The following is a 15,418-nucleotide window of genomic DNA, read 5'->3' as shown; positions in this document are numbered from 1 at the left end:
GTTCATGAGGACCTAGCAAAGGACAATTCTCAAACATTTTTTGAGGGAGAGCAGAGCTGCTCTGTTGAGGGACACAGCTCTACCTGTTACAATGTTGTCAGGGACCTGACATCTGATTTCCTTCTTGGGCTCTGTGGGTGATGATGCAGGAAAAGCCAAGACAGCTGACCAGGAATGCCTTGGGCTCTGCTAACATGACATATTCTTTCGGTTCCAATAAAGCTCATAAGCCTCCCCTTATTTTATAATTAGGAAACCATTAATTTCATTTTCAATAGCCATAAAAAGCAGTGTCACCTATAGGGTCTGGGTGGAAGGGCTGCAAGTCTTTTGTACAGAAACCGCTCAAATGGCCACTGGCCGGAATAGGCTTCAAACTCTGTCTCTTCATCTGGTTTAGGGGAATGGCAACCTCACCCCACCGGGAAGGAACCCAGCTGAGGTTTGGGGGTGCTCCGTGGGCTTTGGTACCACACAGCCTGTCAGCGCATGACCACAGGCCCCACCTGGGAGATTGCTGGGCTGGGTAGGTGAATGCTGCCCCCTTCTGAGACTTCTTATGTTTTGGAGTAGATGGAGGTCCAGGGGTGAAAATCATATCTATTCTGAAAGAGAGCACACAAAGAGAAGGGATTAAATTAAAAACAGCTTTACAAGAAAAGAGAGGAAAGCAATTCATTCTCTTCCCTCTGTAGTCAGCTGTGGGTTTGGAATATAAAGGAGAGGAGAAACAAGAGAGAGGAAGGGGGAAAGGGAAAGGAAGAGGTAAGGAGAGGGAGAGAGAGAGAGAGAGAGAGAGGGAGGGAGAGACAGAGAGACAGAAAGAGAGAAAGAATTTATAATCTCAATGTATCATTATCTTTTTTCGGTCCAGGGGTACTGAGAGCATCTCTCTATCCCAGGGGAGAGAGGCAGCCAAACCACTGAGACGGGGTGACAGTTGTGTCTTGTTATTTCTTACAGGAAATGTCATGTGTGCTACAGCCTATCTGGTCTTCCAGCTCTTTTATTCCACCCAAAACATCTAGTTAGGGAGTTTTTCCTTCTAAACTCTAGGCTCTGTTTTCAGCTGTGCTCTCTTTTCTCTGCTGCTTTGCAGGCTTCTCTGACCATTAGAGGGATGGATCCAACACTAGCTCCCACACCTTGCTTCCATTTCTGCTCAAGCCACTAGCTCCCTATCCGCACCACCCTCAGCACAACGGGAGACAAACGCCCCCCACCCCCTCCCCTCATCAAGTTGCAGGGCTACGGCAGGGGCAGGGTGTGGGAGCAGCCTTGAAGGCTTATCACAGTCCTAGGACCACTAAGACCATGCACCCAGAAGAAGCCATGCCTCACTCTGTCTCTCTGCAAACCCAACTGCTCCTCCAGTGACCCCACCATGTACTAAATCACCCTTCCTTTCTCTCTGGCCTCCTGCAGTATCAGCATGGCTGGGGGTATGTGATTAGCCCACTTAGGCAGTCAACCTCCCGCTAAGACTCAGAAACTCATGTGCCTGATAAATACCAAACATGATGACTGTACAAAGGTCCACTCAGTGCACATTAAGATGGGCTGATATTTTTGGAGTCTGGTATGTCCTAGACATCATGCTCCCTCCTTCCATCTCTCAGAGAGACATGTTTGCATAAATAACAGCATAACAGTTCAGGCTCAGAACTTGTTCACACATCCTTTTGTTCGGCAGGCATTGAGCGCCGATCGTGTGCCCGCCACTATGCTGGGCCGTCACAGTTGGTATTCCATTTATGGATAAAGGAAGGTCACAAATAAACATTCTTCCAACCCAACAGCATCGTTAATGGCCAACTCATTCAACACGATGGTCCTATAAACTCTGCAGGACAACCCAAATATTCAGATGAGAAAACTGAGGTCCAGAGAGGACCTGACTCATGTCAATCTGAAATCTCACACAGGTCTGAGAATGAGCCTCAGACAGGGCTTTGGCTTCCTGATGTCAGTTCTATGACTTGACATCAAAGTGTCCTTTAGTTGTTTTAAATGATTTTCTTTTTAAAAGGATATTTTTACAATTCATTGAAGATTTGATAAATTTAAAAAGTAGAAAAAAAATCACACATGGACTCAGCACATCAGTAGAGCTACTGTAACCCCTTGGGGGAAGTCTTATTTCTTTTCTTTAGGCCCCTGTAAGGGAGAGTGTGTACGTGTTGTGTATATTTCTGAATAAACGTACGTGTGTACATTTTTGTAATCATAGTATACAAATAACATAGTTAACATCATCACAAGGTCTAGGTAGACTATATATAAATATAATCATATGTATGTCCATATAAGTATCTAAGTGTACTATTAGTAATCATATTATGCATATACATATTCACTAATCACAGAAATTTTTATCTCACTATATACATTTTTTTTTTAAAGATAGTAGTCATCTTTTCTTTTTTAAATTTATTTATTTTATTATTTATTTACTTTTGGCTGTGTTGGGTCTTCGTTTCTGTGCGAGGGCTTTCTCTAGTTGCGGCAAGCGGGGGCCACTCTTCATCGCGGTGCGCGGGCCTCTCACTATCGCGGCCTCTCTTGTTGTGGAGCACAAGCTCCAGACGCGCAGGCTCAGTAGTTGTGGCTCATGGGCCCAGTTGCTCTGCGGCATGTGGGATCTTCCCAGACCAGGGCTCGAACCTGTGTCCCCTGCATTGGCAGGCAGATTCTCAACCACTGCACCACCAGGGAAGCCCACTATATAGATTTTTAACATGTCATTTGATGGCTGCATAACTTTTTAATGAGAGCAGGTACCATTATTTTCTTAATCACTATTTATAGAATTGAGGCAGTGTGGTATGTTACAGAGAATGGGAGTTTTGTAACCAGTTGGATGTGGTTTAACTTCCAGCTCTGCCACCTACTAGCTGGGTAGTTTTGGGCAAATCCATTGTCCTCTGAGCTTCAGTTTTCTCACTGGTAAAATGGCAGCTATAATGCAATACTTAGGGGGTTATAAGGGATTAGAGACATAAATGTAGAACACCCAGGTGCTTAACAAAAATGGAGGCAATTATTGGGAATTGGGAATCAATGCTGTTTCCATATTTTCACTAGTATAAATAACACTTGATGAACTTTTAATTGGGTGAAAATTTATATTTAGAATTAGTCAACTGGACTCATTTTAGGTAATCCCAATTTTGTTGGCAACATCCAAAGCAGCACAGTCAGGGGCCAGTAGCACAGATGCCTTTTCTCTCCCTGAGGCCTTATCAGGGTGCTGATCTTGGCCGTGTCAATGTCATAGAAATTCTTCCCAGCCTGTCTGATCTGGTGTTGGTTGGCCTTGACATCCATGTTTGATGAATATGTTTGTTCTTAAAATTTCTCCCCTGCATTGTGGATTAGTGAATGCCTTTCACCCTCAGCTCTAAGGTCTACCTGGCTCTAATTCCTTGGCAGTCAGGAGAGCACCATCCTTCCAGGTGTGCTGTCTTACCTCGTCTGAAGGTACTTTATCCTGGAAAGCATGTCAAGATGTCCGGCGGAATACTGCTCAATCACATCCTTCACGTCATAAGGCCTCAAAGTCTCCTTGAATTTTTTTTTATAGAGACGGAATTGTAGAATTCTGCAAGGCAAAGTAGAGACATTTGTACGTCAAGAGTGGAGAGTAAAAGAAATTATGATACAAGATGAGCAGACTCTGGGGCGGAGGAGGGGGGAGGATAAAAGAACCAAAGAGAAACAGCTTGATGAGAAGTTTCAACTCTTGGTCCTGGTTCTACCTCTTGGAAACACACTGAATTAGGCTGGCTGGCATCTCTCCTTCATGACTACCTCCTTTTACTCATTTGAATAATAAATTCATAGTAACAATAAGAGCTAACATTTATTTCACATTCATTACATGCCAGACACTGAGCTAAGTGCATTAACAATTTGCTAATAGATCAATTCACAGATGATGCAACTGTGGCCGAGACAGCTTCAGCATCTTCCCAGGGCCACCTAGCTCATAACGTCAGAGTTCCCTTCAAACCCAGGTTTGTATGTGGACAAGGCTCACGGTCCTAATCCTGTGTCACACTGCTTTCTATCTGAGGACAGCTGACATATCTCTTCCTCAATAGCCTCCTTAGTCTTTTGGCTTATGAGCTCCTGGAAGAGAAAAGCTAGCTTCTGTTCCCCGAGTTTTCTCAGGTTCTCAATTAAGTGGGGCGCCCAGAATTTGGAGATGCTGAACCCTCCCATCTTCCTGAGAACCAGTAAAGCCATCCTAGGTGATTAATGCTCCTTGAAATTCCCATCACGAGCTCAACTCTTGCTGAACATAGTGTCAATTAAAACCTTTAATCATAGGCCAGGTAGGAAACACAGCTACCCAGGTCCTCCCATCTCATACATGTACAGGTCTTTTATTTTTTGGCTGCGTCGGGTCTTAGTTGTGGCACGCGGGATCTTTGTTGAGGCAGGAGGGATCTTTCGTTGCGGCAACGGGTTTCTCTCTAGTTGTGGCGTTCGGGTTTCTCTCTAGTTGTGGCGTTCGGGTTTCTCTCTAGTTGTGGTGTTCGGGTTTTCTCTTTCTTCTAGTTGTGGCGTTCGGGTTTCTCTCTAGTTGTGGCATTCGGGTTTCTCTCTAGTTGTGGCATTCAGGTTTCTCTCTAGTTGTGGCGTTCGGGTTTTCTCTTCTCTTCTAGTTGTGGCGTTTGGGTTTCTCTCTAGTTGTGGCGTTCGGGTTTTCTCTTTCTTTTCTCTTCTCGCTCGAGCTCAGTAGCATGTGGGATCTTAGTTCCCTGACCAGGGATCGAACCTGAGTCCCCTTCACTGTAAGGAGGGTTCTTTACCGCTGGACCACCAGGGAAGTCCCATGTACAGGCCTTTTTTATGGTGCATTCAAGGCTCATTTTGTTTGTCATAGCCCATGGCGTCAGCCCCTAAACACTATTTTTGCCTATTGATTGTATACCCAACTTGCCATCCTTTCCAATTGTATGTCATTTTCTAAGGCTGCCCTTTACATAGCTCCATCTAAGGTAGGTATCAGGAACTATGGCTTGCAGGCCAAACCTGGCCCACTGCCTGTTTTTGAAAGTAAAGTTATGTTGGAACACAGTCCCAGTCATTCATTTCTAGACTGTTTACAGTTGCTTTTGCACTACAAAATCAAGGTTGAATACAGCGGAGACCTATGGATCACAAATCCTGACATATTTACTACCTGGCTCTTTACAGAAAAAGTTTGCCAGCCTCTGAACTAAGGCATCAAGGACAATGCTAAAAAGGATGGGGCAGAAGCCAGACCATGAAGCATCCCAGCAGAGACCACTCTCGAGCTTGACACAGATTCATTTATTGGTTTTCTTTGAATAAGACCATTCAACCAGTTATGAATCCAGGTGGTTGTGTTTTTATCCAGGCTCATTTCTGGGACATTGTACAGGATGGGATCACGAGGAACCAGGTCAGCAGCTTTGCTGAGGGCCACCTATTATAAACTATCGTGCTCCCTGATCTATTGGACTGGGAATCTTCTGAAAATATCACGACTAGTTCTCAGAGACTCCGACTTAGTTTCTAGAATTCACTGCCACTATGGCAGAGTGCTTATAAGCCCATATCCTGGTCAAAGGTTTCTTGAAGTAGTAGCATATTTTTATTTTCTTGTGGGATTCAAAACAAAACAGAAATAGCCAGGGTGAATTACAGTCTTGTCTGAAGCAGACAAAAAAATCCTATCCTTGATTATCTTGTTGAAAATGCGAATTAAAAAAGAACTAGATGGATGAAGACAGACAGAAGAAAAGCTATTTTGAGTAAGAAGCCTATAAAAGAAAACTCTATGTCAATACACCCCTGCCTCCTCAACATCCTTTAAAATAAATGGTGGCCGAAGCCAGACAAGAGGGTGACGGTTGGAAACACTGTCAGGGGCCTGTGGAAGCATTTTTATAAAACGGAGAGCAAGAATCTCCCAGGATGACCTGCTAATGTAGCCGCTCCCTTAGAATTGACATAGTGTCTGGACTTGACTCAGGGGTTACTTGAGGGATCTTCTGCCCACCTTCCCAAAGCCCAAGAGCACTTTACAAAACCGCATCCTGTGGGAGCTGAGCTGGGGCCTCGGGAGGCCCACAGGTAGGGAGGAGGGGGCGTTACCTGACGGCTCGGATGACGGCCTTCAGGGTGGGGATCATGTCTTCGATGAGGAAGTCATTCCCGTAGCCCCTGTCTTCCGCTATGGGGTCGCCCGTCCCGGCATCTGGGAGGGAAGGAGACACACATTATCAACGGCAGGCCACAGTACTCGGAAAGGCTCGGGGACCTGGTTCAGTCAGAGCCATCCAAACTCAACCTCCTGAATCTCCATTCCCATTTCAGAAACCCCGATGCATTCTCCAGTTGTGACGTCATTCAGACTTTCTCCTCATCTCCCTTCCGTTATCCAGAAGTCTCAGTCAGAGGTGCCTGTAGGTCAGGACTGTTGCTGGGGGAGAAGGCTAGGATGGAGGTGATGTGAATTCCAGGGTTCCGGAGTGGCCCTTTGGAGGCAGCAAAGGGACACACGTGGGTGTTTATCAGACAGACCGGGTTTAGATTCTTGCTCTGTCAGTCATTATCCTTGTGACCTTGACTTGGGGGGTGGTCACTTTCTGAGCCCTACGCATCCTCCCTTTTCATAAGTGAGAGGGGCACACAGATGTATTGCTCCTACAGCCCCCATGGGGCACTTTTCCAACACCTCTTCCCACCCCTGGGGGTGCTGAGTTCCCCAGGTGTCCAGATCACTCTGCACCTGGCCCCTCTCCATCCTTCAAGGTGACCTCCATGGCAATGCACTCATCAGGGCCACCCTTAGGATCCATGGCGGTATGTCCCAAGGCTCCCTGGAGGGGCTGTGCAGACACACGTGGTGACCCTGGCCCAGGAGAACAGCTAACGTGGGCCCTCTGCTCTTGGAGTGAGTGCAGGGACCTATCAGAGCCCAGGGGCTGAGGATAAGACAAGTGAGAAGTTGATTCAGGGCAATAGGAAAGGGCTACTTTGTAGACTGCAGGGTTCTTCCACAGGGGAGGGAAGGAAGGAGGGAGGGAGGGAAGGAGGGAGGGAGGGAAGGAGGGAGGAGAGGAAGGAAGAGGGTGGGAGAAGGTGACATGGAGGAGACAGGCTGAGGAAGAGGAAGGGTGTTACCTTCAGAGCTCTGCCAGAAAGCGTACGCTTTCATGCGGAAGGCGGTGCGGAAACGCTCTTTATTGTTTGAGCCAACAGGCTTTGGTTCTTTAGAAGGACTTTCTTCTATGGCATCTACATTCAGAGGGGTAAATAGCTTTCCTTTAGTATTGCTACCACGAGGATTAGAAAGGCGAACCCGATCCAAGAGACCCAGCTTTTGGCTACAAAATAAGCAAAAGTGAACAATTTTCCTCCTTGAGTGCAGGCTTTCATAATTTCCCGTCCCTCTCCATAAAGACGCACCCATCCTCCTCCACGCGGGCGGGAGTGGGACTCGCGCCTCCAAGGCTCAATCTGATTGAGCAGCTTGGAATGGGACAGGGCTTGGTTCAGATCCTAGCTCGGCAACTGACTAGCTATTACACCTCAGGCGCGTTTCTGTGAACTTCAGTTTCCTCATATGCTTAAGTGCAGCTTTAACGAGATCCAGGATATAAAATGCCAGCCCGTAGTAGCAGGCAGCAAAGCTTCATTTCTCCTCCACTCCCATCTCCTCTGCATCAATAACTTCCCTTGTACCACTCCGTGGTGCCCAGATAGTGACTCACAGAGGCAAAGCTTTATCAAGTGTTCCTTGAACAGAACCGAATGACATAAATGACACAAAGCAGGTACCCTAACCTGGTGTCCACAGACACCCCGCCATGGACAGAACTTTGGGGGAGGTCCATGGGTTTGGATGGGAAAAACACTGCAGTTTTAATTTACTAATTAGATTTTAATTCACTAATCTCAAACTGAAAATTAGCACGTCTTTCAATTATGAATGTATGAATAGACCCCAGTAATATCCTCAATGCCCCAGCCATATCCTGTGACTTTCCACAACAGAAATCACAGGTCATTTATCTCCAGGTATTGCCATGCTCATCACTGCTTTGAAATTATGGTAGTATTCAACCTGCCACTACATCATACCATTAGATTCATCACAAAGAAGCACGTAGACGACTGCATCTCAAAAGTTTAAATATTTTGGTAATTACATTTTAACATCATCAGTTTCTTTTGTAACTGTCTGCCTTTTATTTATGGATTCAAAGTTGTTATTCTGAGAAAGGGTCCCTGGACTTCATCATACTGCCAAAAGTCTTCTTGGAACAAAAAAACAGTTAATGAGTCCAACAGAAAGTTGCCCTGGTGCAGAAACCATCTAGGTGTCCTCGGGCAAATCTGTGACCTTAGCCAGCCTCAGTTACCTCATCTTTAGAATAGGGATAAGCACGTCCCACTTCTCTTGGTTGCAGTGGGATGATGCCTGTCAAGGGTTTGGCATGGAGCCTGGGATACAGTAGGTGATCTATAAATAGTAATTTCTCCCTCTGTTTCTTAGCCTCTGCCCCTCACCTGAGTGGGCACAGGAGGGAAGTCCTTTTGTGTGGTAAAGACCAGAGAGACCCATAGTGCTTGTTTCACACATCAATACACTCAGCTCAGCTGCGTTCTCTCCATCACCTACACGGGGCTTGGTACCCAGCAGGTGTGCATGTACTTGGGGGAGAAATGAGTGAACAAATGAATATGGGTGGTCAAGTCAGCTTTGCATCAGCCTGAGATAACTGAGTATTTTTAAAGTCTGCGTCTGGTTATGACAGCCACGTGCTTCGTGCCAGAAGCTGCTGCCATCTTTGTGGCTTGGGGTGGTGAGGAGGTCCTGGCGTTGGAGCTGCAGAGGTGGGAGCACCTCGTGCCGAGCAGGTGCCTTACGCTCTCTGAGCACCGGGTCCTCATCGGTTACGTGGGCCTGACAACACTTTGCTTCGGAGAGATTTGGGGAGCATTACATATGATAATGTCTGCAATGCTTCTTGTCTTCAGCCTGGCGTAGAGAAGGCACTAAGAAGTATTTGATTAATGAATGAACGAACAAGTGGATGAGTAATTGTTACACCTGACTCCTTCTGGACTGTTCTCTCTCGCCCGGCATTGTTACATGAATACATGTACATGCCCAGAGTAAATTCAGAGAAATGCCAGTACTCAGATGACTCCATCTTTCCTGAGCTGGTCAAAGTTTTCAGAGTGGTTTCCTGACCAGTACTAGGTGAATGACTAATGAGAATATATTAGGGTCCAGGGGCTAAAAATACTGAACAAGGCAGGAAGTCAACTGAACACACAGAGAAGGCTTTCCTAGCCATGAGCTAAGGAAAAAGGGGACTTTAGGTCTGTCACTTCTCAGGCCCTCTGCTTCCTGGCCCCTGCCTACCTGCCTTGCTATACCGCCAAGCAGATCCATCATTCCGTCGGTACCAAGCCCCTTGCCCATCCCCAAGTCCCTTCCTGCATGCCTTGGTGCACTCAGCCATGCCCTTTCTTGCCTTCTCAGTTGACCTCATTCCCATCTGCCCTTTAAAACTGCCCAAGGGTCCCCTCTTGGAAACTAAGTTCTCCCCATCTGCTCCAAAGACAGGCTGTGTTTCTCCGTCTCCGTGTTTAGTGCACAGGGTAGAGGCTGTACGTTCCCACACCCGCCCACCCCACTCGACTGTGTAGTCCTGGCAAAGAAAGGACTCTGCCTGGTTATCTCTGAACCCACCCCACATCCCTGCTCAGCACAGCCTGATGGTCAGGACTTTGGGGCAAAACTGGCCTGAGGGGAAATGTCCTAAAAAACATGTAACCTAGGACACAGAATTCATGCCGTCTGGCCCTCAGCTTCTTCACGGGCACAATGATGAGGACCAGCCCATGTTACATGGGGTTGTGGAAGGGTTAAGTGAGGGAATACGTGTAAAGTGCTTAGCTGACTGTCTGGGATGCGGATGTGAGAAGCTTTCAATAAATGCTGGCTGTCACCATTATCTCGGTAAATAATCCTCTTCCTACAGAAGCAGTAGAAAGCTAATGACGTGTGAAAAGGATGGATAAAATTTCCTGAGCCACGGTGCTTTGTGACCACCTAGAGGGGTGGGATGGGGAGGGTGGGAGGGAGGGAGATGCAAGAGGGGAGAGAAATGGGAACATATTGTATATGTATAACTGATTCACTTTGTTATAAAGCAGAAGCTAACACACTATTGTAAGGCAATTAAACTTCAATAAAGATGTTAAAAAAAAAAAAAAAATTTCCTGAGCCACAAAAAAGTGTTTTGGTTTTTTTTTAATGAACTGAGATGAGTTCTCAGGATTTTTATATTATTTTACAGTACTTCTTCTTAATGCTAGTCTCAAACACTCACCATTGTCACAGAACTTGACCTTGGCAGGAGATAAGTGTATGAGAAGCTTAATTCTAAACTAAGCAAGACAAAAGTCAAAAAAGTAATGGCAGCCACTTTGTCCTGATTTGAAATCTCAGGATAACTGCTGACTATCAGATAATGAAAGAACTCTCTTGGTTCTATCTCTGTTGGGATGTAGGATTCGCTTGTTTGTCATTTAAATGTTTCACTGCAACTTCTAACAGTCTGAATTGCTTTGGCTATGTTCACTTAATACCCCATTGGTCCCAGGGATCGTTTTATGAGAGATGGATTCTGACAGCGTTAGGAGTCCAGATGCATCGGGCACAAGTCAGAAATCTCGGCTCTGAATTACGGCCATCGAGCCTAAGAGGCTTACGGAATTCTTTCTCCATCAAAGTGGGTGATCAGCTTACTTCTTAATTGTGGTGCCTGAAATCCAAGACCCCAAAGGATAATCAAATGCAAGGCAAAGTTCATCCTTGAAACTCAAAACCCATCTCTGCCCTTCTCCGTATGGATTTCTAGTGCATGATTCAGGCCGTGTGTTTGGAGGCTATGCCAGGTCTCGCAAGAAAAGCTCTCCTTGAAGCTGACATCAGATTCCCTTGGAAAGCCGGGGTCCCTGATTTGTTAAGTGCAGACAAATGATTTCCAAACACGAATTGGGAAAACTGGAAATAGAGACTAGGGATGGCAAAAGTAAAATCAAGGCTGTTCTTTCCTGGTAAAGTTGTTCAGTCCCTGCCCTGGGCTCCTGCCCCAGGGAACTCTAAGTTGTGTTAAACTCCATGCAGTTCCCTGACTTCACACTTCCCAGCCTTGGCACAAGTGGTGACCTGTATCTAGGAAAACCTTCATCCCTTCTTTTATCCAAAAGACCGACTTTTTGTCTGAAACTTCGTCCAAACATCAGTCCCAAGGCACACTTCCACTCTTGGTCCAATTAGATATCCATTCACTGTGCTTTCTTAAAGACTTTCCTCAACCATGGCACTTGGCCACCATAATGAAGTCTCTGACTTTCGAGGGACTCTCTCTCTCTCTCATTTTGCCCCCAGTGGACATTTGGCAATGTCTGGAATCGCACTTGATTGACATAACTTGGAGAGTGCTACTGGCTTCTAGTGGGTCAAGGCCAGGGATACTGCTAAACTTCCTACAATGCACACAGGGTAACCCCACAGCAAAAACTTATCCCACCCAAAAAGTCAACGGAGCTGAGCATAAGAAACCAAAAGTGTAAGCTATCTGTTCAGAAACTGTACTTTGTCTGATGATCCAGCATCTAACACAGTGCCTGGCACATAGTAAGGCACTGAAAACACTGTTATGATGTTGGGTGAAAGAAGGAAAGAATAATACTATTTGACCTTCTGATTAAGAAAATGAACCCAACTTCAGATGAGGGAGGATGTGCTATAAAGTGGAAAGAGTGTCGCCTTTGGGAGAAGAGAACCGGGTTCAAATCGCTGCCCTGCAGTTAATAATTTTTAACTTGGGTAAGGCGTTAACTCTTTCTGATTCCGTTTTTTTTTTCACCTGTAAAATAGAGCTAATGTTATGTATTTATTCCACAAAAATGTGTTCTACACCTTGAAGATGCTAGGCTCTTGGTAACTTGCTAAGGTAATAGTTGTGACTAAAACAGACATGGTTTTCAGCCTCCAGTGAGCTTACAATAAGGTCAAGAAATCACACGATAGGCAAACAGATATATATATATTGTCGGAAATCTGACCAGTGTCAATGAAGAAAATGTTGCCTGTCAGATCAGTAAACAAAGGATGTTGCAGCCATCAAGCCATCACATTACAGCTGCCCCAAAGGTGAACACTGAGGGAACTCAGGATAGAAACACGATGCCCCCCAAGGTGCACTCTGAGGGGATTCAGGGTGAGAAAGCACCAGATACTGGCCCTACAGAGCTGAGGTGCCTATCAATGGAATGATTTCAATGAGCCCAGACTTTTGCATCTTCCCATACATAGAAAAGCGCTAAATTGCTTAACCTGAGATATCTGGTTTTCTTTCATGAACAGTAAACTTTCGATGTTCTGACCACCTGGTCTTTGTGGCAGAAACTCCTATATATCCTGGATGCTCTTTGGAACGGTCCCTCAGAGCCATCTGAGAGGCTGCATCCAGGGCTTAAATCCTCAGAAAGTCTGCCGAATAAAACGTAATTCTCAACTTTTAGGTTGTGTATTTTTTTCAGTCAACACCAGGAAACAAAGAGAGCGCAGTAACAGAGACTATCAGGCAGTCACCTTAGGTAGGGTGGTCAGGGAAGGCCTCTGGGGTGGATGGGAAGAAGAATTAGAGAACCAGTTTCAGTGGTTCAGGTTCAAAATGATGGTGCTCCAGACATGGAAGCTGAGCCTGGAAGAGTAAGAAGAAGCAAGACTTCAAAGAAAAGGAGTGAGAGCTCTCCAGGCAGAAGACTCGCACGTGGGTGCAAAGGGTGTGAGGACTGGTTTGTGCCACTGAAGGGAGCGCACGTGACCAAAAATACATGAATGGGGGACAAAGGGCAAGATGGGATCAGAGGCTAGGCCGGTCAGGGATTTTTAGAAATAGAATTCGAAAATAGGAAGAGGAAAATAGGAATTTCTATTTTATTCTAGGTCTACCTGGAGACACCCAAAGAGTTTTAAGAAGGAAAGAGGATATCAACTTTGCTTTTAAAAAGAATTCACATGTTCATAGCAGCACTGTTCACAATAGCCAAAAGGTGGAAACCATGCAAATGTTCATGGATGGAAGAATGAACGAATAAACAAAATGCACTATAAACATACGATGGAGGCTTAGAAAGGAAGGAAATTCTGACACGTGCTATAACGTGGATGAACCTTGAGGATAGTATGCTCAGTGAAATAAGCCAGTCACAAAAAGACAAATGCTGTATGATTACACTCATATGAGGTGTCTAAAGTAGTCAAACCTGCAGAAACAGAAAGTTGAATGGTGGTTATCAGGGGCTGGAGGGAGGAGGAAACGAGCTGGTGTTTAATGGGTACAGAGTTTCAGTTTTATAAGACAAAGAAGTTCAGGAGATTGGTTGCACAACAATATGAATATATTTAAGAGTACTGAAATGTACATTTAAAAATGGTTAAGACAGTAAATTTTATGTGTATGTTACCACAATAAAAAATTTGTTTTAAAAAAGGGAACCCAGTGGCTGCTTCATGGAGAATGGATTGGAGGAAAGCAAGGAAAAAATGAAAGACCAAAGAAGATGCCACTGAAGTTTTCTAAGCTGGTGGCTTGGACTTGGGTGACTGCAGTGAGAAGAAGGAGACCAGCACTTGGACATTTATGTTGGAGAAGAACCACAACAGTCTTCCTTGATGGATTCTATGTGGCCATGAGGGAAAGAGACAGGTAAGGCACCACTCCTGGGTTTCTGGCTACACAAATGGGTGGGTGGGGACACCATTTTTTTTTTACAGTGATGCCATTTTTTTTCAGTTGAGCAAAAGGAGCAAAACAGGTTTGGAGAAGAAATCAGAAGTTGAGTTTGGCAGTCCCTTGTCTTCACACACATACAACCACACACATACACACTTGGTACAAGACTGTGGTGTGAAGCGGATTTTAGTAAATGGTGAGGATTTGCCTCACAACTCAAACAGCTTAAGTGGAATATTAGACATCACTCTTAAAATACTTTTGGAATTCGGAATATAAAAATATAAATAAATTCTGGTGTGTATGTGCTAAAGAAACACTGGAAAGATACCTAAAAACCGAAAAAGATTATGTATTGGGGGTGGGAGGGTGGAATGGGGTAGACAGGGATGGAAGTTGTACTAAGATGTTTCATTGTTTGCCTCTACATTATTTTGACTAATGAACCATGTAAATTTTTTTTAAGAAACTTAAAATTAAAAAAATTAAAATTAACAACTCATTTAGACTCTCTCCAGTGGGAAAATTTCTCAGTGGTTATACCTTCCTGAGGGATTCTGAATCCTCCTCTCCCCTCCCATTTCTCCTCCTTATATACTCCCTCCAGGGTTGAGTCCTCCTCTGTTCCAATCTAGATTGTTCTCACTTCCAATTCAATTAAACTCTCTTTTGCCTCTACTCTCACACTCAGCTCTTGGGCCCACTTTTGCACATTAAAAACTCATAAAAGTGTTCATATGAACAAAATACAAAGAGAACCCTAGGAGTGGTACTTTTAAATACAATTCTTGCCCTTCCCATCCAGGATACAGAATAAGATGAGATCGTGGGGAGGAGGTGTCAGTGAGGCTGTGATATCAGAGAGAAGTTGGAAGGGAGACAACCCAATAGGTAAGGTTAAAAGATATCAGAGGCAAATAGTGCTTAGTAGACAACTTTGTTTGAGACCAACTTGACTATATTCTCTGCCTCCTTATGCCATCTTTGTTGGACATGTGTGTCCTGGATAAGCTAAAAATGTCTTTTTTAAAAAACAAAAGAACAAAATTTGAGCTTGGGACAAGTTACTTTTAGGAAGACTGAGAGGCAGCCTGTCAAATAAATAGTTGGGGACCTTATCTTTCTTATTCATAGCTATATTCCCTAAAAGGGCTTCTGGTACACAGGAGGGTCTTAATAAATATTCATTGAATAGGTGGATGGATGGATGAACAGATGGATGATGATGGATGGATGATAGATGACGGATGGATGGATGATGGATGATGTATTATGAATGATGGATGGGTGGATGGACAGATGGACGGATGATGGATGATGGATAAACCAAGAGTACATTGTCACTGCAGCCAAGAGAACAGTCTTTTGAAGAAATGGTCAATCTGTCTTGTTCTGTTTGTTCAGCTCAATGAGCACAAACTGGGTAACCCGCACAGAGCAGCCAATCCCACCTACGGGAGTTAAAGCCCTAATTTTGTCCCTTCTCTTTTTCATTCTTTCTTCCTTCCATCTTTACACATGGGAAAGGTGAGCCCTACACAAGATCAGCAGCCCCCTTTTAGAAGGCTCCTTTAGCACCACGGTCTACCCTGAAAAAGGCAGAGAAAGCATAG

The 15,418-nt window shown here is 44.9% G+C and overlaps 1 protein-coding gene across 2 annotated transcripts in view; it reads right to left on the bottom strand.

The window, feature by feature from the left end:
• KCNQ3 (potassium voltage-gated channel subfamily Q member 3) overlaps positions 1-15,418 on the bottom strand; it is a 306,180-nt gene that overhangs the window by 4,314 nt on the left and 286,448 nt on the right. For both annotated transcript variants that reach the window (XM_057532295.1, XM_007188927.3), the window contains exons 10-13: positions 7,162-7,364; positions 6,130-6,232; positions 3,470-3,601; positions 507-605 (exon numbers count right to left, since the gene is read on the bottom strand). In XM_057532295.1, coding sequence (XP_057388278.1) covers positions 507-605; positions 3,470-3,601; positions 6,130-6,232; positions 7,162-7,364 — 537 coding nt within the window. The remainder of the gene's footprint in view (positions 1-506; positions 606-3,469; positions 3,602-6,129; positions 6,233-7,161; positions 7,365-15,418) is intronic.

Source organism: Balaenoptera acutorostrata, chromosome 17 (genome assembly GCF_949987535.1).
Source record: "Balaenoptera acutorostrata chromosome 17, mBalAcu1.1, whole genome shotgun sequence".
Lineage (NCBI taxonomy): Eukaryota > Metazoa > Chordata > Mammalia > Artiodactyla > Balaenopteridae > Balaenoptera > Balaenoptera acutorostrata.
Note: the sequence above shows the minus strand (reverse complement) of the source record. Positions and strands in the feature narration are given on the sequence as shown.